Raw genomic sequence first — 24,889 nt, 5'->3', positions numbered from 1 at the left:
TCTAAAGAGAATACTCACCCCATAAAACAGTGTTTAGTATTTAGTTAATTCAGCGGGGTAGTAGGTTACAGTTTTAATCTACGTACTTGAGTATTTTTAGTTCAATAAATAGGTAATTATAGTGTAATATTTAGTTAAATATGATAGTTTTAAGTACAAGTGATACCTCCGTTTATTAGAAGTCATTATGTTTAGTAAACAATATTTTATATTTATCTGTTAAGAGTCTTATCTATGTTCAAGCATTCATATTCTCATAGCGTGATTACTTCTTATTTAATGCCAATTATAGTACTAGAGCATACGCATTAACTCTCTTCACATGTAACAAATGTACCATTACTTAATAGCATTTTTTTATGTTAAAATATGTGAAATATCTCATATAGGTTCACCCAATGATCAACTCTTTTTTACTGCAATAAGTTCAAAATGTCAAAACAGTCGATGTTAGTTTGTTTAGGCTAAATTCTGCAACCATATACACTGTTTAGCTTGCCTATAGTTCCACACTGCTGCTGCATTAGTATTGCTTTAATGCGTAGTTTAATTTTAAAGGGGTTAGCTTTTGTTCTGAATCTGTAATGATTTTAAGCTGTTTTGAAGCAACATGGGTGTAAGATTGGAAACATTTCGGGTGTGTATTATATTTAATACATCATAGTAAAAATATGAAATGGTCACTAATATCACACAAATAAATATTGTTTGGAAATTCTGTTAATTCTCTGATAATAATGTGTACATATAAACTTTTTTTTTTCTAGATGCTAACTCATTTCTCATTCCCACTGCTCTTCTTATATGGAATTTCTCTAAAACTAATGTACAATAAATGTTTTTTTAGATGCTAACTTATCTCTCATTCCCACTGCTCACGTTTTATATCGTCAACACGTCAAACTACCTGAGGAAACCTATGTCAGAAGAGACAAGAAAGCGACACGACGAAATACACGAGAAAAATGTAGGTTCACTAATTATAGAACAGTCTTAACCACCAAGAATGTTATCCGGCGCTGTAGTACAGTTAGTTGGCTTCCCTGCCTCTAAACCAGAGGTAATGGGTTCAAGCCTGGTCGCTGCTACCATTATGGGCGTATGTGTTCTTGGTCAAGAAACTTTACAGCAATTCTCCAACCCAGTGGTCACTAATAGGTTGTCCAAATTATCAGCCAAAATAAAAAAATAATCACCCACTAATTTAGATACTAGGTAAGTCGTAAGCTGGCACGAGGTGTTTGAAACAGAATGCCCATGTTTAACGAGTGTCTTTCTCCAGCCACGCGAGGATAAAGTAAATTATAATCATTTATTACATTTATTATTATAAATAACTTTTGTTCTTGTTGTGCAGAGAGCAAAAGTAAGAGCACAGTTGGAACTAATTGAAGAGTACAAGTTGGAGAAACTGAAGAAATAACTTTTTTAATATAGAGCGTCCTGTCTATAACACTGATAGTATGGCTAATCCACGGGGTAACTTGAATTCTGTACAAGTTAAACTGAATGCATTATGGGACCAGCAGAACATTAAAGCTTTGAGCCGTCTTATGTCAGATGTTTTATTCTCTTCTTCCACCCCCTATGGCGATTGTTTGTATTTATTGATGTCCTGTAAAAGCAAAAAGCGTCCGAAATCTGTTGGTATCTTTATTCTTAATTTTCTTGAGGACTGGATAACAGATCACACAGAACAGCTGGAGAGCATCACCAATGCAATGAAAGACAAAGCTCTCGAAATATGCGATATTTCGCATAAAAACTTGTTGTTAAAACTCATCAGTGTGTACCAAGTGAATCAACCAGATCTGAGCAAGATAATTCATCATGTCAGGACAAAACTTAAAGGTGGTGGGATTAAAGAAGCAGCAGCTTATGTTGCCCATTTAAAACTGCACGACCATTTCAGCATTTATGATATTGCTCTGCCCGCTTTACTTCAAAACAGAGTTTCAATTTTGGAGGACTATATTCGGGACTGCACACCTGCTCGTGAAGAAGTAATGCAAATGTTGGACCAGTGGTTAGCGCCTGATTTTGACTTGGTGGAATTCTGCATGGATCATAACTTTAATCAGGTTCGAGGGGAGATATTACGGCCGCAGTTTATCGACAGACTGCTAGTTCGATTGATGAAAACGTACCAACCTGATGTTAATATGTACGACGTGTGCAAAAACCTGTACAAACGTCACATGCTGGGCAAACTACGGTACATTTTGTACAGATATTATGTGGAGGAAGCAGCTACAATGCAGAATACACGCGAACTAGTGCTGAAAACTGTTGGTGATGACGAATGGTTGCAGGTACAACTAGTGGATATGGTACACCATGCATATCATGATGAAGAAGAAGCATATAGACTGAAGCTGCATTTTAATCCAGATTTAAAAACAGAAGTTTTGGATACAAAGAACTGTGAGAATTCAGATTCGGAAGACTGGTTTACTGAAGGTGCTTCTGCAACACTGGGAAGTCAATCAACCCAGAATAAAATCACGCAGAACCAATTCCATCAACTTAAATTGCCTTTAACTTCTGTAATAGTTGTTGATAACGAAGAATTGTTGCAAAAGTGCTATGAAAATATTTTGAATAATAACTCATGTGTTGGAATTGACTCTGAATGGGCATTCTCTACTTCAAATACTGATGGAGTTGCTATCCTGCAGCTGGCGGTGCAGAGCAATGTGTATCTATTAGATGTGTTTAATTTTACGAATCAAATGAACACTTGCACTCTTGGTTTGTTTTTAGCAAAACTTATAAAATCGAAAAACCACCTGAAACTTGGGTATGGTTTAAATGAGGACATGCAGAAACTGGCTTGCAGTATTCCCTTGCTGAAGGAAGCATTACAAGCGTCGGTAAGAGTGCTAGATTTCCACATTGTACTCAAACATGCATGTCGCCTTTACCCAAAACTTCTGGCAATGGAAAATGATGCTGATGAGCTTTGTAAGCATAGTGGACTCAGCAAACTTGCATTACAAACTTTGGGCCAGGCCCTAGATAAAAGTGAGCAGATATCAGATTGGGAAAGACGCCCACTTCGTGTCACACAAGTCACATATGCAGCTTTGGATGCATTCTGCCTGCTGGAGATATATGACGTACTTTCAATAAGGTTACAAGAGTTAGGCTGCAATGTTACATTGGAAAAGATAATAAACCAACCTGTGCCTAAAGTTAAACGGCGTGGAAGGGGAAAAGGACCAGCAACTGATATGCAGGCTGGGCAAAACTCAAATGAGGTATCCATTTTGCCGCAGGATAAACCACCTGTCAACGAAGTTTCAGCCCGTGATTTTAAAGTGGTTTGTGACAACATGCTACAAGGCCTTGCAAGGCAGCTTCGTTGCTGTGGTATTGACGCTAAAATGCTTTCCAATTTTGAAGACCATGACGTGTGTGCTAAAATTGCCCAGCAAGAGAACAGGATCATTTTAACTTCAGGTTCACCTTTTAGATTTCTTTCCTCTCAGGTCGCAGTTGGCCACTGTTTCAATGTCCCTAATGGTTTAAAAGCCAAGGAGCAAGTAGCTGTTGTTCTGGAGAAGTTCAATGTGAATGTAACGCAACTCGACGTTTTCAGCAGGTGCCAAATATGCAACTGTGACCAATACTTGAAGCTCTCTTCTGGGGAAATGCTTGAAGCGATTAGAATCAAAACAGCGGCAGTGTCTGCGCCTGCCAGTGTACCGTGGAACTGCTTTCGCGGTGGCGATAGCGAGTTATCGTATGCTCAGACAGACGAGCTACAAAGGAGCGACGACTACAGCGACGACGATACTTTCATGTTTGGTAACGATTCGGTTGCTGAAGAAAATATGATCCCGTTGACAGTCGTACCAGATAATTCGTCCACTGTAGAGTTGGACTGGCCTTCTATATTCAGTGCTAAAGCAATTGATCAAACCGATACGGTTATAGCAAATAAACTGTGTGATCTACAACTTAGTGACACGAAACCAACATATGCAATCAATCCCTTGTCCCTTTCCAACAACGCTAGGTTAAACATGTCGGATATCACTATTATATCAAAGTTGCCGGGTAAAGCTGACGTGACCATAACACCACTGCACTGTGAGCAAGTCCCATTACCGGTGGCGGAAAGAATACGTGAATTCTTCTGCTGCGTTCAATGCGGTAAAGTTTACTGGGAAGGCAGACACTTCGGCAATGTACTGGAACAGTATGGTCATATATTAAACGACTAACCACGTGTCGAATTCATATTAACCGAATCTGTACATCGCATACCAATAGTGACCGCTAGTCACGAAATCGCGGCAATTAGACGATTTTAACTAAATTTGCCGAGTAATGTGTTGGTTAACTATAATTACATGTGTGCCAATTATCGTGTTTTGAGAAAATAAACCCTTTCGTTTTCATTTATTGCTGCCTGAAGCTGTTTTTCGTTATACCAGACTCAATCGTGGTTATCAAGGTAGAAAGGCAGACGTGTCTACCCTATACTTATATTGGCAAAATAACTCTGAACCGGCCAATTTCAATGTGACATTAAAGGGTACGTCACTATTATAATGAAACGGGCTTTCCATCGTATATATCGTAGGTCAAATTTAAATAAAGGTCAACATTTTCTAATATCATTCATCCTTGAATGGTCCACGTTATCGTATTTCGAAAATACCGAGTCTGGGAATTCCAGTGGTTTGGGTTTCTATTTGACCGGAAATAAAACACAAATAGTTTCGTTCTGCCCGTTATGGGATGAGTTTATTAGAACAGGTCGTGACTTAAAAAGAACAATCGCACATTGTGACGTGTCAATTCAACAATGGTATAGAAAGATGTTATGGCGCATGAAGAGGCACTTCGCCGATCGCACACACGAACAAATTGCAACGAACTTTTTGATTTGAACACATACTGTCAATAACTAAAAACAAGCCGAGTCAGCGCTGGGCAGGTGCAGCGACAGATCATGGCACAGGCGTCATTACAAGCCACACCACCTATTCGGCTCCCTGAACGGGAATGCTAAAACGGCTTCTGCCGATTCGTTATGGGTAACGTATTGAGGAGAGGGGTAAAATTGAACTTGCGAGTTTTGATTTAACTTCGGGCGCTGGGTGTTAACCGTGCATAGAAGTCTGGCTCTCCGTTCGACGGGTCCCGGGGTTCTTGAACCGGTTTTAACACAGTGTAATATTTAATTTTTGCGGCGGAGTTCCGCGTGTTATGACCGAGTTGCGACGACGGTTTTGGTTGTTTTGCGACGACTGGAGTGTTGAGAGCTCACCAGGCGAACGGTGTTACCAGCGAAACAAACGCGCGTCGCATTGGAACCAGCGCAATTTACAGGCCAATGTACAGTATTATACAAAAGACGAGTCGACGCTCCGAGGCTGTGTCATTTTAACGACTCCTGCCAAAAACACCGCCGACCAATTAATCTTTCCGAATCGGTGGTGAGGTTTTCAGAAAGCGGTCAGGACGGCGAGTCGTCAAAAGTGAGCACTGCCCCGCGGCGTCGAATGAACTTGTACACAATACAAAACAGAAAAGCAACGTAATGGCATTAACAAGGCAAAGTGAAAAAAACAAACGGTGAAACAACGTAAGTACGGAATACGTTCAACTTCAGCCAGGGAAAACAAAACGGAAGGTTTTTTAAATTGTTTTAAAACAAAATTTCCGATTTTTTTTGTGAAAACTCTGTGAAAAGTGAGAATGCAACAAATTAATACGAGCACAAAAATCATTGGGAGCACTAACTGTGCGTTGGTATATAGGACAGTTGTTCAAATGAAGGCAGGATGATCTTTACACAGTGCTGCGTGAGTACAGGGCAAAGGGAAACTTAGGTTCCCAGTGTAGCAGTTTAATTTTTTTTGTTAATATTTAAAAACTCTTGAAGCGGAAAAAATTAAGCTGGGTAAATAGTCACAAATTTTGCGATGCAGATGTGTTTAAAAGAAAACGGTATAGGACAAAAAGGAAACAAAATCCGAACACTGGAACACGCTGTACACATGTACAAGCACCAACGAGGGCGAGAGATAATGTACAAAAGTTAGCGCGGCTGGCTTAAGCGATATAGTAGCGGCGGTACACCTTAAAGGAAAGACTCATATATACGGGAAAAGCTAAAAATGATATTTGTAATAATAATAATAATAAAAAAGTAATTACCCCCAGACGATTTGGCATGTAGCACCCGCGGTTACGCACGTTTAGCGAACGTAGAGATTATTAATAGGTAACTATCTATTGCCCCGTGCTAGACTTATCATTACTAGGCGAATTCCGCAGCGACCGGGATTATAAAGAAAGCGAAAACAAAAGGGGAAGCAGCATTAAGTGGGTTATGGCTACTGGAACATAGCCATGCGTTGATTAATTTCTGGTGTAAAATGTCGGCGATTTTTGACTGTTTTTTTTTGGTGCCAGTTCCGCGTATGTACAAAGTGCAAATGCGGGAGAAATTTTTGTACAAAGAACTGAGAGCGCGCCGAACTAAAAGAGTGCGCGGAGTAGAATGCGGCGTATTATTTACACGGGGTTGAATACGTAGGTGACAAGTTGCTCTACGGTGGCGACGGAACGCAAAATTAACTTCGTCGCAATGACGGTATATTTAAAATGAAGTGAAAAGAAAAGTCGCACCACGCGTTTCTATCAACGCGGCGGTCGAACTAAAGAATGGCTGAAACGTAACAGGAGATCAAAACACGCATGTGGATCTTTTACACAGTGATGATTGCCAGTTATGGCGTCGAGAGACCTACGTGCCTTGAATGGTCTTCAAACCGAACCCCAACGTGGCCTTTGCAGTGCCATGCATGTTCACCATTCGTGCCACTACGGCACACGAACGCTGGGCTATCGGCTCCTCCGTAGGCGGCGAGCTATGGTCGCTGCTCAACTCGCCTTCTTGTACCTCTTCCGACTCCGACACGGACGACACTGCTTCACCACGTCGCCTTTGTGCCAACGCTGAAGTACCAGGAGTTGAAAGGCGAACGTTGCTGATTCCCTGTAGAAAAAAACAGAGTTTTAAAATGTTCCTAAACGTTTTAAAGGAGTTTTAAACTGTTCTAAAAATGCGCGCCTGTTAATTTAGTAGCAATCTTTACGATCTCTTACCTGAGTTATTGTGCTTGTGTCGTTGCAGGCGAGCTTACGTTCGTATGCGACCGCATGCGCCGCAAATTGCGTCAGGTCGTGCGTTGAAGAGTCACGTCTGGACAGCAACTGAGGGGTGGACAGAGGCGTCTCTGAAGCTGTGCCTTTGATCCAAGGGTGTTCCAGTATTTGGTGAGCGTTGTAACGCATTGATCGATCCCGGACTATTAAATGCGAAATTAGGTCTTTTGCGTCGTTGGATATGCCGCTCCATTGCTCTTCAGGGAAGCTGTATTCGCCGCTTTTGATGCTGAAAAACAATTTTAATTATTTCTCCGTTTTGAATGCTGCAAAACAGTGAACTATTATCAGTATTTTATGCTGTTTAAAATTCGTCGCTTTAACACTGCAAAATAGTTTCAATTGTTTTTCAGGAAGTTTTATTGATGTGTTCGCTGTTCAGTAAACTCGCGTGGGGTTAGGTCAATATTGACTGCGAGACACTGCCGAATATTTAACGATCGTGTTTGACCAAAGCAATGCAAACAGCACTCACCTTGCGAATAACATATCCTGGCAAGTCTGGCAAGCTTCGCCAACGTCCCAACCACAGTCTTCACTACATGCACCAACAAATGGCGGGTGACCACTCAACATGATGTATCTGCAGTAAACACACCGGATGAAACAAACTGCACGAATATGTTTCCTGAACGTGCAGGTTCTCATAGGCGAGTGCCAAGTTAAAAGATCACAAAAATTTACCCAGAAGTATGAAATTTGAACTCCGAATGCAAAGTTATCACGAAATTTAGAATTATAAAATTTAAACTTTTCAAAATTTTAACTGTTCAAATTTACCTCAATTTGAAACTTAAAACGAAAATTTTACTTACGTGATCACACCGAGGCTCCAAATGTCGCAGCGCTTATCATAGGAAAGAGACTCCTCAAAAACAAAGGTATCCACCACTTCAGGCGCCATATACTCGGCACTACCGACTGGTGAAGAAAGTTCTGGGGTCTTGATAGGTTCCATCATGCTGCTGCGGCAACCAGATGCAAGGTCGAAGTCGCAAATTTTAACCGGCGAAACCTACAATGTAGTGTATGTTTTAGAGAATTTTACCTGGCAAAATCCATGTGTATTGTATTAAATAGAAAGTTTTTAATGGGGAAACCTAAAGTAAAAAGTATTGTGAGTATGAGGCCAAATCGTACTCGACTTTAAAGTCAAATATGGAAACATTGTGTACATAATGTATTGTATTAGAGAAATTAACAGGCGAAACCTGTCAATTGTATCGAGTGAGGGGCCAAAACGGCTTTTCATAAATCGTATGTTACACTGGAAAAATATATCTACCTTGTCGGCAGTTTCGCATAAGATGTTGGCAGGCTTGAGGTCACGATGCGCGATTCCCTTGTCATGGAGAAATGCGAGTGCAGTGGCTATATCACGGACGACACGCGCCGCTTCACACTCATCAAAGTGCTCGCATCGTTCGATTCGGTGTAGGAGTGTGCCTGGAAAAACACGGGCCATGAAATGTTGTTTTTAAAGGGAGTAAATGAAAGTGGTTCAAGTAATCTTTAGCGCTGTGGGGGTCAGTTAGATTAGGAGTATTTGGCTTAATGCAGAGTATAGAACCAGCTGACCACTACTAATGACTTCGATCAATACCTTACGTAACTAACACGGTACCATTATCGACCACAGAATGGTTCAGGCGGGTCCAGGCACTGGGCAATTTAGACCCCTTGCTATCGATCCGAGACCAGCGGAGACTTGCGAAAAAAAATTACTGTTTGGTTTCGTTTAATTTGTGACAGGCGTCTTAGCCCTGCGGTTCAAGCGAGGCCGGGACGAGCTATTTAAGCTATTATTTACGCTGAATTGAGGCGAAGGCAGCGGAAGAAGTCAAGTCGATGTTTTCTTTACTGTTGACAAGCGCAAATATAGGAAAAAGAGGCTTTGAGATGATTTGTGTGCGCGGTAGCTAAGGCTGGTGATTTAGTGTCAACGAGCTAAGAGTGCATCGGGTTCGTTTAGGCTTCCTTCCTCTGTATCTGTTTATCACTTGATCGCTGCACAGCGGAACGCGAACCGATCCAGCTGCTGCGAGGCTAAAATACGAGAGAACTCGAGGACTGTAAACAAGTTGACTACGCTCCGCTGCACACCACTGTCGGTGCAGACTGTGCCACGTAAACGATAATTGCGCGAGCGCCAGGAGAATAAAAGAGAAAGAGAGTGAGAGATGACGTGAGGAGAAGCTTCGAGATATATTGGCTGTATCGGCTGATGTAATACTGTGATGGCGCAACGGGTAGCGGAATAATCAGGTGGTGAAACCGAATATTTGACAACACGGTTCCTTTTTGTAATGAATGCCTGTGTGCATTCATGCCTTGGAATTCCTGCGTTACTCATAAACATTTCCAGCAAAACACGCGGAATAAATTCATAAACACGGAGATAATGAATCACGGCTATGCAACCGGTTATATCGGGATACGAAAACAAGCGTAATTTATTCGAGTACCCAGCGGCTAAATAGCGGTTTTTGTCTCGATGAGAATTCCGCGAAGTAAAAGAAGCTTGGCTGAACTACTAATGTGGCGAAGTTCACGGTCTGGTGGACGTAAGTAGAGATTGGTAGAACGGAAGGGGTGTAACCGCTCGCTATAAAGAGATGGACCGATATGGTATGTTGGTACGATAATAGAATATTAGTCTTATTTAGTACCTAAGATTTGGAGCTACACTAAGGCGCGCGAGAGCTGACGTGGAACCAGGCAACTCGTGACCAATGACGCGCTGAATTAATAATGAAGAAACAAGAGCGCCTTCTGACGTGATTCATTATAGTGCATGGTATAGTGGCTGATGCAATATTCTTACTCGGGTCTAGCAGCAACGGAAACACGCTTAATGAGACATGCAGGAAAGGGGCATCTTTGCAAACAACCCTGCTGCAGTGTGCAAAGTTGGTTTTACATTAAAACCCATCAAGTGGTCAACATGCTATAATAACATACACTTGAAATCCAATCATATCATGAGGTATTACAATAAAACTCAATGTTTTTTACATCAAGTGCTAGCAGTTCTACTCTATACAAGCCATAATACGCCCTTCACTACTTAACAGTTCAATTCAACATAAAACAGCTACTTCAACCCCTTATGTTTGCCTTGATTTTAAACCCTAACAGCGAGTTTTCAATAGGTAACAACGCCAGACTGAAAGTGCACACAAGCGCCATTAAAAAGCCGCAGTCTCATGGAGACCATAAGTTTAAAAACAAAACAAATCTCAATCACTCTTACCTCCATACATCTTTTCAAAAACGAGGTAGAATTTTTCATTGGTTTCAAAATACTCAATGAGTTGTAGGATGTTTGGTCGACCTGCACACTGGTGAAGTAATTCAACCTCCTTAAAAACTTTCATGCGACTGTGTCCTGCTACATGCTTTTCAATGATCTATAAAAATAATAAATTTTAGCATACTGTAGAAACTAAGAAGGTAAATTACCAAAAATACTATAAAAATTTATGTTTTCCAAAATTTACTTTCACATACCTTTACAGCATATTCTTTGTGTGTGTATTTATTAATACAGGTCCAGACGGTGGCATAAGCTCCCTCACCAAGCAGTTCCCCATTGATATAATACAGGTCTTCAAAGGTGCCATTACAGAAGCTGTCAGCAGCTCTGGTCCGGCGTTTCTTTCGCCTTCGCTGTCTAGCAGCTTGGGCAGCGACCTATGTAACAGAACTAATAAGATGCCAATTCCAACATTTGGTTGTGTATGTGCGGTCAGCCACTTACTTGTAACCGTTTGCTTTGATTAATTTCAATGGGTTCACTGATTCGTGATGTAGCGTTACTTCCGTCTTGATTGTCAAGAGCAGAGTTGATGTTGTTGTTCAAAGCCTCACTTATGAGGAGCTCTGGAATTTGAAGCAGGAGAAGTTAGATTCAGTATTTCAACATTATATGTAGAAATAATTACACTTATTCACACATACCTTTTTAACAATTGTTAAATTAAATTGTTTTATTTCAACATAACTGAAGGTATTTCACAACAAAACAATATATGGAATGACAAACTTTAATTGTTTTGCCCGAAAACCTATGAATCATTCATTGTATTGGATATTTATTTATAACTCACCAGTGGCTCTGCTGGGCCGAACAAGGGAGCCAGTCCCTGAGTCAGTTGTGTTGCTCTGCATGGAACAATCGTCACTGCTCAGTTCACTGGGGCTTGTGGTGGAGTCTTTACTGACATGCATTTTGTGTTTTGATCCTCAAAATGCGATAATTCTTATTGTGGGAGAGTCACTCACAGTTTTCCTTCGTAATCCAGTTATTGCCTTCTCACTGTCAAGCTTTAATCATGAGGTAGGTATTGCACTGTGAAAAGTAAACACTTAGGTTACATTATGTTGAGTCTACAGTAGTATCAAACTATGATTACACATTATGATGACACTGTTACACCACAACCAGTAAATCAGCGCAAACACAGTTCTGCAAAGGGTATGCGATATTGTTTAATATAAATATGTATACAGATTACAAAATACACATTGTGTGTGTGATTAAAGTACAAACAACAGTATGAAACGGTGTAAAACACAGGTCAAACCATCAAAAAAATTTGACAGTGAGTTTAAACTTTGAACAAGAACACGGTTCACATGTCAAGCACTTAGAAGTATACTCAAGAGACCATACCAATATAGAACGGTTGAGTTTAGAAGCCATTGCGTCACATCGCATGTACAAGTAATTCAACGGCACGACATAACAGTCTACTGACCTTTTCACAGTGTATGATTGCTGCTCGCTTAAGCTATTTCCAAACGTTTTTACGGTCAGGTTGTTAAGCTTAAGGTGGTGTTCTGACTGTTGCACCGGTACTTTCTTGCTGTGTTTGCTAGATCGAATAAGATCTGGCAGATGTCTCACTCCGCGGTTCTCAAGATATTTAATAGCAAACGCACTTAGCGTTTTAAACCGAGCTTCCAACAGCAGCAGCACACAACCAACCTTCACCAAATCTACCTTTCGTTGTCTATTCTCCTGTAGGCAACCGAAGCTCGAATTTAAGCGAACATTCTAGTGTGAGAAAAAAGCATCGCGCTCTTTTTATTCTCTCTTTTATGCGCATGTGCGCATCCTCTTTCTCTCTCAGCCGTTTCCGGGCGCCTACTAGAATCACACCATATGAGCATACGAGCTCGGGTTTCTCTTGCCTCACATGACAAAACACTCATTCTTTCTTTCGCCCACTCGCCCTGATGAACAGCAAAAATACACAATGGTCTGGCGCATTTGCTCTGTGACGCAATGGAAAATTTAAAGCCCTTAAAGAAGTACCTAATTCTGTCCCAGGTAAAACCGCCTATCACTTTTCCCGTGCGATAACAGCTTGTTCTGAAGTAACAGCACGTAACTTGTCAGTGCGCCATTATTAATAATTACCTAGTCTGAGTGAAACTTCGTGTTGTAACGTCCTGCTGAGATACAGCACGAAAAGCAATGCAACTTCACTTAAAATTCGATCGATAATCTCGAAAGTTTCCCAAGAGACGATGCTGTCTAGCAAAGCCCGCTATGCGACTGCTGTTATTCATAAACGATTATTGACGGAAGTCTACGGGCGGTTGCAATTTACAGTATATGATCGATTATAATGAGACGTTTTAAACGCCTGTTCCAGGACACCGATGACCACAATTCTCATTGAATTCATTGCACGAAGTAATGCGGCTCTCGTAAAGACGGCATTCTAACAGGCAGTAATTACCTAGTTTGACGCACAGACGGAGAACGGTGCTTGAACTCCGCGACTCGGTTCTGTAAAATCGGCGTTTTACAATCGAACCTTCTTGCACTGCAGCAATGAACGTCAGCAACTTGACTAAAGTGCCCATACCAAATGAGTTAGCCGGGTTTACGATACCGTTTGCAGCAATTCAGCTTATTCGGTCGAACTGCTGTGATCGTTTTAGAGTCGGGCCGGGTCGTACAGAGTGTTGTACCTAAATTACTCCCATGATAACAAAATGCTACCGTAAGCTTACGGATAACTGCACGATTCCCGGTAAAGGCACAATCTGCAGAAGTTGCAGAGCCAGCAAACGTTGCACAACATTCTATTGATCTCATTTGCAAGTTTTAAACGAAGCCGGATGCGCATCCTGTTGATTCATTTACCTGTGTCGTGTTTGCTACAGTTACGAGTTAGGTTCTAGGTAATTACGTGACGCGGTTGCAACGCGTCTAATCTTTTTTTTTTGCGTTTGTTCTCTGAATGAAAGATAACCGCCCTAGCTGCCGACGAACGCATAAACAAGCACTTACGGCGAAAAGCAGCGAGTAGTGACGTGCAAAAAAGTAAGTAGTCGCGCATGAGTGGTTTTGTCATGACGTCAGCGGGCCGGGAGAAGACGCGTTGCTCTATTTTCAGAATGGGTGCGTTTATTCGGTCGAGTGCAATTGTGTGGAAATTTCTCCGGTGAATTAAAATCCGGGTTTTAAATTTTCGGGACAAAATTAGAATCGGCTTTTACTATTTCTTCCAATGTCAATTTTAACATCGATTTAACACTAACGTTTCACTATCGGTTACATAAACAAATGCATGAGTGGAATGACGGCGCACTATTTGTGGGCTAAAAGTTATTTTCGGGGATTACGAGAAGCTGCAGGCTTAAAGTTCGTGCGCAACCGAACCCAAACTCAAAACAAGGCGCCTTTTTAGGCGGCGGCACCATCATGTTTTCTACTATGAACAATATGGTGTATGGTGAGGTAACCGTACCTATGGTCATTGTTATTCCTGTGGTCTGATCATGCCTTAATCATCGGCGCCTCAAAGGCCCTTTCTATCACACCGAAGCGAAAGGGTAAGCAACCAACGCACATCGGTCCCTATTCAACCTCGTTAATGTTGATGACGTCAGTGGGTTAAGCGATAACTATGGTGTTGTGATTCGCGTCGTGTTTTGATCCGACCCTGGTGACCTAGATAGCGCGATAACAAAGTCGAGCCTGGGGAAAGTGACGTGGGAGCGATCCAGCAAAAACAAACTAGAGGAAAACCGTTGAATCGGCTACGGTCGGGTGCGATTAATTACATTGACGACGGCTGGGCTGCGAAGCACCATTGTACATTGCGCTCAGCACACAATCTAGACATCGGGCAGGAACGATTGAATTCCGTGTGAGAATTGCTTCATATGTCGTCCAAATAAACCGGATAAAGCGATCGTCGGGGCAATAATAAGAGACAACCACGCTAAGCTTCTTAACTTGGCGAAGTAAACATCTTTGGATTAGAGAGCGGCCGTTTGCTCCGCGTATCAATGAGCGGCAATAGAAGTGGGGCGTGTGTTTTGCAAAATCTCGCGTCCTTGGCAGCGGAGATCCAAGGACTCTGTGTTTGTGTTTGAACGTGTAAGCCGCTTAATAGTTGTTTATTGAAACTTGAGAGCCGGGTAATTAACCAAAGTGGGCCAGTCGTGCTGAGAAATTTAATGACCATTGGACCACAGTTCCGCGTTAAAGTCACGCATGCAAACACTGGGGTGCACAATGTAATTTCACGCTGCATGGAACGCCATTGCATAGCCCATACTGATCTCGTTTAATGGAAAATATGATCGCGGCTCCTACAGCGTGTCTTAAGAATTCGCCAGCTGTGCTTTGCCTTATTAACCAACAATCCAAAAAACCGAAAAAGCTGAACGCGGGTTTGCTGTAAGCGCAGCCTAGAAGTGGCGTTTGGTTTCAGAGGAGACAAGGCAGAAGCCTGACTACTCCATCGCATAACACGCCATGAAACAATAGAAAAAAATTAAGTCATGGAATCGCTACAAAGCGGGGCGTATGATATCGTCTATATTCGCTTCCATGGCCAGGAAACGTGATACGGATAACTTCAACAGTTCCCACGTACTCTGAGTATTGTGTCAAAACAGCTTACGGAAACAGCTTGGGTTTAAACTACGTGGGCTTGGGATGCCATTCTAAGTTTAGATATTCACGTGTGGAAAGAAGTGCGGAAATGTAAGCGTATGTGCGCCCGACTATGGAATGTTTTCGACTTCTAACCATGCAATTTACGCCTTTTGGCCATAAACTTATTGACGTACATGGGAATATTTGATAACAGACTTGTTTTTGTCAGAGCCACAGCCGAAAAAAATATGTCTTGCCAAGATTCGACATTCTATACATGCGCCGATGCGTGTTAAACAATTCATATTGACATTGGACCTGACAGGTATACGAGAAGTAATCCATGCGGGGTTAAGATCGATCTGCGGGGAATCAAACATGCCTTCTGGCGAATACATTAATTCAAATCAATGAATTGAATGCACTGAGCCTCAGGGAGACTCCGAGTATGCGGCTGTTGGCGTCGTATTACAGAATACAGCCAACCCAGTTCTCGCTGCTTGACACACGAAATGGGAGACAATGAATCAAAATGCGCAAAACATGCTGTGTTCGTGAAACTTTTGACACCATAAAACACCAAGTGGGTCGGATTTGCGGTATCCGCTGTGCATAGCTTTCATTGCTCTAAAGGCGATTTCACAGTCTTACAACCCGCAGTGACGCCGGCAATATGTCGTGCTTTTAGTGAATCCGAGTGAACGTCGTTGCATTAATCACACATGCACTGATTTGGTGTAGAAAGAGTAAAACAGCCCAGATGTTGCGCTTGGAACGGGACTCGTCAGCGCATGCCTCTTATCTCTCCGATTACTGCAGTAATTGCCCTCGACTATTTATCCCTTCTTGGCCGTATGTCGCGGACTCGTGGGCGACACGAAAGCCTTTAATTTTTAAGCATTAAACATCCAGGCATCAAACGATGGTATAAATCTGTTACAACAAAATAGACAAATTAGCGCACATGCGAACGGCGACAACAGGCAGCTATAAAGATACCCATAAAGAAGGATATTGAATATTTTACTAAACCACCACCTGTACACCCTGTGATTTTAACCGAATTGCTTTGCCAAAGCAATATTAAATACTAATTGTGTTTTTGTTTTTTTCCATCGCGTATTTACGTAATATTTCCTACACATTTTGCATCTGTCGCAAATATTGGTTTACGCAGTCGACTATATGTTATGGTTGGAGAGAAACTCATACATACGTGATCATTCACACAAACTTTTACGTCATTCGGAAACGCAGCGATTTAAAGATTGGGGCATGACGTCACGGACTGGATTGTCGTGACGTCACGAAAAACCAGTTTGGCTGGGACGATAGGAAAAACATTCAAGCGAATAAGTAATCTGTCCTGTAAAGCGGCGGTGAACGTTTATTGTTTACTAGTGGTAATTCTATGTAATGGCATGGAGCTGTCGATAACAGGTAAAGGAACAGCGTGGTAAACAGCACGTGCACAGTAGAACTGTGATTTATAACTTTGTAGGTGACCGCTGATACGTGACCAGGACTTGGGTGATTCCTACCGTTAAACTATTTCAATGCAAATACGACGATGAGAAGGAAAACAACCTGGACTGGTGTTATTGCACGTTCCTTCTCTACCGCATCATTTCGTACGTGCATTGCTCAGTGATGCAATTACTACAAACTGTTGACGCGTTTCCGGCTTTCTATATTAAGTCGGAGAAAAAGTTTACAGCGATGACAAATTAGACGAACCGCGTAAAGCGAGATACCTTGTCGATTTAAACATGATATTACAACACAATACCGCATTTGTCGTCAACGAAAATAACTTCTGATGCAACAGTAACCGGTGGTGGGCAATTGCGGTGGCGTAAAAGTAAACAAGTCGTCCTTATCGTCATTTGCCCATCAATTGATAAGAAACGTAATAAAGGGAAAAACGACAAAGAGAATAAAGTCCCTTTTTCTATTGTCGGTCCTTCGCGAATTGAAGGCCCCTTATCCGGTGGTGTTTGCAAACATTTGACATAACACACTCAACTTCTCAGTGCACCGATAATGCTCACAATAAACACAAACACAACACAAGTACAAGGGCACCATGATACACTCAAATTACTGGTAAACTAAAACTTCTATGAAAAAAAAGTTACAGATTATTTTAAATTAGTTTGTCCTGGTATACCGGTTTTGGTGAATAATTCAGAACTGAGAATAAAAAAGGTAGACATTTGTTAACCTGAAAATCCGGTAGGTTATAATTAATAACCTTAAATCTATATTTATTACTACCCTGTCTGAGCTAGATTATCACAACATATGCAGCAGGACAATTCTCACTAAAGTTATTTTGGGAGACACCAGTCATCAAAACAAACTAAAGCCAGTTCATTTCCAGTTATTACGCACATACATATGTTATTTTTGATTGAAAAACATGCAGAATACTTTCATTAATAAGGGTAATTAAATGAATTCTACACTAATACTATTAATACTAACACTGAGATCAAACTAACTGGAAGAATTGGCCATAAAACAAAATAACATTGCTATACCGCCTTGGGGTTATGTTTTATAGCGTATTAATGTCTTTGAGGCAATAACCTACCTAATAAAATGTCTTATAAATATTACAGCACATCATTTTTTTCATTAAACTGAAAATTAGGAATACTTATACAGTAATACACCTGTTTATAACAAGTATTTGCGTCAGTGATGTGAATTTGATGTGACTTATTACAAAAACACCACTGGATTGAATATTTCTATTTTATAACAGATCAAACACAGAATCATGGATAAAAATGCAGTAATTAATATAAAATCATTAAACTGTGAGCATGTTTGCTTATATGGTAAGCACAGAATAGCCACAATAATAAATGTAAATTGGATGGTAAATTCAAATGCAAAACCACAACAATCCAGTCTAGTGGTTACAGCAGCAAAATGTCACTGTATATTTCCTGCTAGACTAATTGAAATATGCAAACATCAACCACTACATCTGCATGCATACAGCATTACACAAAATGCTTCAAAGGCACATTTAATATTCGAAAACAAACAGAGCATGCTATGTAATGAGGGTCAAACCTCACAGCAAAAGTAATAAACTGATGGCAAATAAAGCCAATGGTTACAGACTTACATTACCAACTTACTCTACGGTTTGGTCACACAAAACATTCGAATAATGGCCGCTTTGCGCCATCTAGCTTTTGTACTATACGGTCACGAATATTGCAAATAATAATATATACAACATTCACATAACTTTGACTAACATGTGCTAAAAGAAACGAACTAAATGATATACGTTATTAAACGATTGGACTTCGTGTTGTAAAAATGTGTTTCGCAAATTAATTGCACTCTAATCCAATGATATATGTTAACTCTTTATATCATTCCGAAATATTTGCCATCACAAAATACAACTATTCATAAATAAATAATTTAAATTCCGCCAGCTGTTTCAATGCATTATTAGCTTCTATATTCCCGTTACATAAAGTGGGGCGAAAAATAATTTCTCAAACCCGCGTGTGTCAAAATTGAAGTCCCGAAATACGAGTCACGTGACGTTCCTTTTCAACGTAAATCATCATGGAACGTGCTGCTACCACCGCCAAATTGGCCAAGGTATGCTTACTTTTAAGCTAATTATGTATATAATTATTACCAAAATCTGTTACGTATGATTTTTTAGGTCACCAAAGTCGTCGGACGTACCGGATCACAAGGACAATGTACACAGGTCAGTAAACCTAATAGGGCGTGTTTTAAAGTTTACCATTAACACCGATAAACAGTTTGTTCTTTTTATAACTGGTTTATGTAATGCTCAGGTCCGTGTTGAGTTTCTGGACGACTCCAGCAGATCAATCGTTCGTAATGTTAAAGGACCAGTAAGAGAGGGAGATATTCTTACCCTGCTTGAGTCCGAGAGAGAAGCCAGAAGGCTGCGATAAATTAAGTATGTTGTATGAATGTGAATTGTTTTATCCCCGTTCTGTTCCATGCACACTAACCAGTTTGCCAGTATGTACCATAATGTCAAGTGTATGTATTATGTGTACTGCGATACGCTATAGTATTAAGGTGATACTATTTAAATATACTGCATCAAAACATCTTATAAAGTTTAGACTTAAACTTCAATAAAATGTCCGTTGTTCTAATAATCTTTGCAATATTTTACAGAAAACTTCCAGTTCCCCAATCTGTACACGCATACTTGTGTAAAAACTACTGATGTTGCAACCACAATGCCTCAAAACTCCTGTTAATATCGAATTAGACACCCATTCGAGCTTGAAAATTGTACAATGCTTAATTCTCAATGCTCTGTTTATACATAGAAAGCATAGTCATGTTTCTGGTGACCTGTACATCAATTCTGTCAATGTGTGAATACGTTAGAATAGTTTGTCGTGTGTTGTGTGTATACAGTGCAAGGGAGCTGGAAATAAAATTCGATATCATGTCCTGCTTCTTTATGTTCAAGTCTTAGGCTTTCCACAGGTCTTTATACAGATAATTTTACTTCAGTCATGCTTTAAAACAAATCCGGCTGTGTTTTATTTACTTTAAACTAAGGTCCAAAATAACTTCAGACAGTTGGGAGGCAAACTCCTTTCTGTGATCGTTAATGATCTGCTTTATCATGCTCCCAAACAAATCAGTCGGTGTTTTATTTATTATCTAAAATTTACACAGTGTTGGTATTGCACAGTGTACATGGTACAAAACTAACTAATCAGACTCTTGGAGGCAAATTTCTCTTCTTCCTGTGAGCGTTTATGATCTGCTTTGTCTCCTCTAAAGTTGTATAATGATAATTGGGAGTAAGAGATGACATTGTGGATTGGTGAAGTCTTTCTGAACGCTCTATAAAGTCCCTGTATGAGATAGTAAGGTTAATCCAAGTTCATAACAGGGAACAAAAACAATTGTTCAACAACTAATCTACTAATGTGGAACATATTTTATCTTACTTGGTAAGCGCAAGCTGACGTTTCATCATGTCTTGTAATGCTAGTGTTGCAGGTGAGTAACTTGTTAGTGCTGCAAGAGCTTCATTACTTACAACTAATGTTGGTGGAAACACTGGAGAAAATGCTATTCCTGTTAAAAGCATTGTTTTTTAACTAAGAGTCACTGAAGAACTCTACAAAAATGAGTGCCTGCAACTGAATTTTTAATTAGTGAATTTGACTAAATTTATTGAGCAGATAATAAGTTTTACGAAAACCATACGACCTTATAGTAGAGAAATTGGGAGACATACCTTTAAAGGGATCATCTTTAGCATGAATATCAACCGGCTCTGTTTGCACTGCAGTTTCAGTTTTTACAGTTGCTGGTTTGAGGACAGTTGAGTCAGACTCTGTAGCTGAGGTGTCAGATTCGAAAGTTTCAGTGTATGATGGCGTGTTTGTTGTTTGCTTGGATTGTGTTTCACTTTCAGATGAGATGGTTGAAGCAACTGACTGAGAAGACTCTTCTGGATGCATTAAGACAATTTGTAAAATTGAAAATGACATATATTTTATAAATGGTTTCATTATATACATTATTACTTATGACATCACTAAACAAGGTTTCAGTTTTTTAACCCAACAGTTTTAGATAAAAATCTTCTCATACATATGGGCCACCATGTTTGTATTAAATTGACCAGAAAAAATACTATCAGTTTTCGGTTTGTATTTGAAATTAGATCTAGTATAAAAAATATGAGCGGTATTCTAAATTTAACTGTTAAACAATACAAAAAAAGTTAAAAAGAAAATCTGGGATTCTGCTACATCATATGAGAACTAAAACTTTATCATAGAAGAAATAAAAAACTCTAATTTGTTAACCAAATTCACCTTTAATTGAAGACACATCATGAGTTATGCTTTCCGTATCTTTCAATGTATCATCCTCATCTGTGTTGAACTCCGATGTATATTCATCTTCAATCTCCTCCACTTCTTCTGCAACATCATCTTCAACAACATCTTCTATTGAAGAAACGGAATCTAGGAATTTAACAAAAGTAAAAATGATAAATTGGGAAAAAATGGGAATAATACATACCCAAATATAAAGACAAATTTGTAACTTTTAGATTAATGTGAATACAGTTTGAACTGCAGTTAAAACTACTCAAAAAACATAAATTACTCAAAATAAGTAAATAATCAATTTTAAGATTTCATTAACATGGTTCACTTTGTACAATAAACACATGCTAGCAACAAACATATCTTGTTTTTACCTTCCTTTCTTGCTGGTTTAAAAATATTGGTTTGGAGTTGTGGTTGTGGTTTATTTTTCACCGGCGTCTTAGTGTCTTCCGATTCTGATGCGACACTCTCAAGGTCATCAATGGATCGGATGTTGGAAAAACTCTTTCCAGGATCATAGGAGGACACTGAGTCAGTCCTGGAAGATAGAGGATATGTTATGGCATTTAATACAGGCTGAATGAGAGTGTGCATTTTTTAATGTAATAGTCAGTGCATATGTAACATGTTTAGCCTATGTGATATAATAAACAGGGATTTTTAATAAAATATTTAGTGTATATATACATAGGTACTAAACATTTTAAAGTTTATTTAGGATGAGCCAAGAATTAAAGTGTAAGCATTCATACCCTGCACCAGGTTTGGCAAAAAATAAAATTAGAGCTTTACTAGTTTTACACTAGAATGAAATCAGCACTAGAATCAAAAATAGAATGAAATGGCTGCCTAGTGCTGTTCCCTGTACCCAGTAAGTGTAAGAAGCAGAATTGAATGAATAAATGAATGTAACTTAGTTAATCATCCCGTAGCCAGAAAGCGACAGTCGTTATAACACGGGTGTTGATGCACCTCGTACCAGCTTAATATCATATACGCTACTTAGTTGGTGATTTTTTTTGGAATTTTATATAGCAATATAGTTTTCAATGATAGTACTATGCCAGCATAGTCAATGATCTCTTTTTGTTGGGTTGTATTAGGTAACATAAACAAATTGGCATCAGATTTAGCATTAGGAAACTACGAAAGTAACTTACCCATCACTGCTTTGCTGTGCAGCTGGTAAAAGCTCATCCACTGAATGAATACGACTAAAATCTAATGCAGAACCCTGAATGGAAAAAGCAAAAAATACTTTCTTTACAGTAGCATGTGGTTATGCAGGTACATAAAGTAGACCTTATTTTGGACATTTTTTAATTAGTTTTTTTTTCAAATTCTTTTGTCCTTTTTTAATGATTAAGGTACATACTTTAAAACATAAACCTGTTATTTATTATGTAAAATTACATTTTCACTCACTTCAGCAGGTTCCAAGTCATCCAGGGTCATTATATTTTGCAAGCTGCTTTTTGGAAGAAACTCATCTAAGCTGATGTCATCATTACTGTGATGACTCGGCAAAAACTCATCCAACGAAGCGTCTTGTGAGGTTTGTACAAGGTTGGCAGCAAATGACTGTAGGGAGAAACTTCTAATTTTATTCCAATTTACAAATGCCTGGTCCCATGGTAAGACACAAGACTACAAGAGGGATCTGAAACTTGGGTCAAAGTTAAGACTTTGATAAAACTCAAGTAACTGTTTGATTTTATTCTATTATTTATGGTGCCATCGATTTATTATTTTTTCTGTATCCTTTTAACAGCATAGACAGGGGTTGTATCTATTATGAGAGTATTAAATACAGAACTTTTAAAACTCCAAGAGTACATTTAGTTTAACTGTTATGACAGGTAAAATTTGCAGAGTCTTGAAGACACACACAACTTACCACAGTCTTTCTTTTACTTTCAAATGTTTCATCAACAGATGCAGATGTAACTGACTTGCTTGGCTGAAAGAAAGAAGTGGATTTAATTGTTAAATTTACAATCTGTCGTTTGACTATTTTATTTAATTCTATATGGGTGAGGGTGAGGTCCTTGCCGGTGTCGGTGACCTATTATTTATAACAGACTTGGCCCCTTACGCCAGCTGCTTATGTGTATAATTACTAAACACTATCATATCATGTAGTGACAACTGGCATGCGTTGGGTATATGACCTACCATATCTCTTTTAATGAAATCAATCTTTTCACTCTCTGAAGATGAAGACGAAGACAATGACTTTTTTATGAGAAAAATTTTTGTAGAAGTGGTTTTCGATGTTCTCTGCTTTCTGGGTATAAAAAATACAATAGAGCAAGTTTGAATCCCTTCACACATAATATAACATCAACAGTACCTTAACTGTTTAACATCTCTCTTAATTTCAGAATCAGTGCTGATGTCTAAATCCGACAATGATAAACTCTGTAAAGATGAGAATAGAAAACTTTTGAATCCCTCAGTTGAAGCAACAACAAAGTTACAATCATGCAATCTGATTATGACAAACTTTTTAACACAGGGATCCAAGCCCAAGAAATTAACATACCATCGCCTGTGATTCTTTTGCTCTAGCTTTGATCCTGTTTTCTAACTCAGCAAACCTTGCCATAGCATCGCTACCATGATATGAAGTGGTAGCTTTTTCTTGCATACCACTAGAGGTTTTTGGTCTCAAATTTTCAGAAGACTTGTTACTGCAAGTGTTACATTCAGATTTGACTCACATTTGAGTATTATTTTAGCCTATAGTCACTGGTTCACTGTTTTTTAAAGTGGGCTGGACCGATCACAGAACTGCTGCACAAATCAGTCTAATTACTCTATTATTCATTTTTTAAAGTTTAATCAGTACAAAAGCACAAATAAACTATTTTGAGTGTCCAACAGGGACCGATCTGTTTTACCTTTTAAAATGGTTAAATGCACCGCTTTTACCATTTACCAGTATTCAAACCCGAAACAGTTTGTTTGCAACTGTGGGTATACCAAAACACGTCAATAAAGAAAAACTGAACAACAACACACAAAAAAAACAACAGAAAACATATTTACGGTATTTTTGTTTCTTCGGCGAAATTTTTCTTATTTGAAATTTCATCTTCATTTTCTTCATCATTTATTGGTTTCTTGAGAAAGAACGAAGCTGAAACTGATTCATCACTTGAGGAATCCATGTATGAAGGTCTGGCTGGTTCTGAAATGAATTCATATTAGAGAATAAAAGTTGCAATAACATGACTGTATACATTGAGGCCAAACTTTTGAAAAAGCAGGAGATGCAGTGTTGTTTATATGCATCTTTCTATAAAATGAAATGAGTGTTTGTGATGTTTACTGCGGTGCAAAAACTTTCAGGGTAAGCCCGCCCACCTAGCCACCCCATGCTTGCCGCTTGTGAATGTATATCCATAGAAAGAATACCCTTGAAACAAATAGAGTTCAAATTTATGTGATAGAAAATTGATAATTTTGTATATATAAAAAAAAACCTGAAGTAATTAGCAATAAAGACCACCCCCAAAAAATAAAATGAAGCATGGCATATTTACCATTACTGTAGCATTGAAATATATTAGAATATCGACTTCTGATAACTTACCTTGTTTTAATAAATCCTCCTTCGGCTGATTTCCAAAGTTTCCTAAATACTGAGACGAACCCGAGTTGTTCCTGAGTCCAGGACGCTGCATTTGAGGTAAAGGTCGATGCTGCAAACTGCTTCTTGGTCGAAGATACGACATTTTAATGGCAAACAAAAAAAATTAGCTATACGGTAAGCATAAACAAGTGGAACAGTTCGACTTTTTGAATCCGCGCACAGTTTCCGTTTGTTTATTTATGTACATGATTGACAGGTCAATTTTACCAACATAGAAATACCGTACATAATCTTTTTGATTTTGAA

General features: G+C 39.3%; 3 protein-coding genes and 1 long non-coding RNA gene across 6 annotated transcripts; 2 read left to right on the top strand and 2 right to left on the bottom strand.

Annotated features, from left to right (window-relative positions):
* Positions 1–9: 9 nt before the first annotated feature.
* LOC100185338 (exonuclease mut-7 homolog) lies at positions 10–4,410 on the top strand. 2 transcript variants are annotated; one of them, XM_026835731.1, is made up of 3 exons: positions 10–112; positions 848–967; positions 1,358–4,410. In XM_026835731.1, exon 3 carries the CDS (start codon positions 1,464–1,466, stop codon positions 4,227–4,229), a length of 2,766 nt encoding a protein of 921 aa, XP_026691532.1. In that variant the 5' UTR covers positions 10–112; positions 848–967; positions 1,358–1,463; the 3' UTR covers positions 4,230–4,410. The 2 variants fall into 2 exon arrangements, with proteins under 2 accessions (XP_026691532.1, XP_002131917.1); XM_002131881.4 differs by lacking the exon at positions 10–112 and adding an exon at positions 175–637.
* A 318-nt stretch (positions 4,411–4,728) lies between these two features.
* Positions 4,729–12,206, bottom strand: LOC100180628 (MAP kinase-interacting serine/threonine-protein kinase 1). The gene is made up of 10 exons (XM_002131918.4): positions 11,949–12,206; positions 11,298–11,539; positions 10,949–11,070; positions 10,699–10,881; positions 10,442–10,598; positions 8,474–8,634; positions 8,004–8,203; positions 7,664–7,771; positions 7,129–7,417; positions 4,729–7,018 (listed from the first exon to the last, which is right to left on the bottom strand). The coding sequence occupies exons 2-10, from the start codon at positions 11,416–11,418 to the stop codon at positions 6,767–6,769; spliced, it is 1,593 nt and encodes a 530-aa protein (XP_002131954.1). The 5' UTR covers positions 11,419–11,539; positions 11,949–12,206; the 3' UTR covers positions 4,729–6,766.
* Positions 12,207–18,630: 6,424 nt separating this feature from the next.
* On the top strand, positions 18,631–19,574 carry LOC100178255. The gene is made up of 4 exons (XR_717335.3): positions 18,631–18,730; positions 18,798–18,845; positions 18,937–19,064; positions 19,292–19,574. It is a non-coding gene; the product is annotated as an uncharacterized LOC100178255 (long non-coding RNA).
* A 191-nt stretch (positions 19,575–19,765) lies between these two features.
* Positions 19,766–24,830, bottom strand: LOC100175946 (uncharacterized protein C19orf44). 2 transcript variants are annotated; one of them, XM_009860982.2, is made up of 13 exons: positions 24,584–24,830; positions 24,037–24,178; positions 23,531–23,678; positions 23,339–23,406; positions 23,161–23,272; positions 22,883–22,945; positions 22,411–22,566; positions 22,146–22,219; positions 21,357–21,523; positions 20,965–21,117; positions 20,379–20,591; positions 20,086–20,215; positions 19,766–19,989 (listed from the first exon to the last, which is right to left on the bottom strand). In XM_009860982.2, the coding sequence occupies exons 1-13, from the start codon at positions 24,723–24,725 to the stop codon at positions 19,848–19,850; spliced, it is 1,710 nt and encodes a 569-aa protein (XP_009859284.1). In that variant the 5' UTR covers positions 24,726–24,830; the 3' UTR covers positions 19,766–19,847. The 2 variants fall into 2 exon arrangements, with proteins under 2 accessions (XP_009859284.1, XP_002131990.1); XM_002131954.4 differs by having other exon boundaries at positions 20,379–20,594; positions 24,584–24,829.
* Positions 24,831–24,889: the final 59 nt, after the last annotated feature.

Source organism: Ciona intestinalis, chromosome 8 (genome assembly GCF_000224145.3).
Source record: "Ciona intestinalis chromosome 8, KH, whole genome shotgun sequence".
Lineage (NCBI taxonomy): Eukaryota > Metazoa > Chordata > Ascidiacea > Phlebobranchia > Cionidae > Ciona > Ciona intestinalis.
Note: the sequence above shows the minus strand (reverse complement) of the source record. Positions and strands in the feature narration are given on the sequence as shown.

Coding starts and splice junctions, on each gene's coding strand:
- LOC100185338 (XM_026835731.1), top strand. CDS start 1,464: ATGGCTAATCCACGGGGTAACTTGAATTCTGTACAAGTTAAACTGAAT.
- LOC100180628 (XM_002131918.4), bottom strand. CDS start 11,418: ATGCATGTCAGTAAAGACTCCACCACAAGCCCCAGTGAACTGAGCAGT. Junction 10,882..10,948: donor ATCAAAGCAAACGGTTACAA/GTAAGTGGCTGA, acceptor TCTGTTACATAG/GTCGCTGCCCAAGCTGCTAG. Junction 7,019..7,128: donor ACACAAGCACAATAACTCAG/GTAAGAGATCGT, acceptor TTTTTTCTACAG/GGAATCAGCAACGTTCGCCT.
- LOC100175946 (XM_002131954.4), bottom strand. CDS start 24,725: ATGTCGTATCTTCGACCAAGAAGCAGTTTGCAGCATCGACCTTTACCT. Junction 24,179..24,583: donor GGAGGATTTATTAAAACAAG/GTAAGTTATCAG, acceptor AATTCATTTCAG/AACCAGCCAGACCTTCATAC. Junction 23,273..23,338: donor AGAGATGTTAAACAGTTAAG/GTACTGTTGATG, acceptor TTTTATACCCAG/AAAGCAGAGAACATCGAAAA.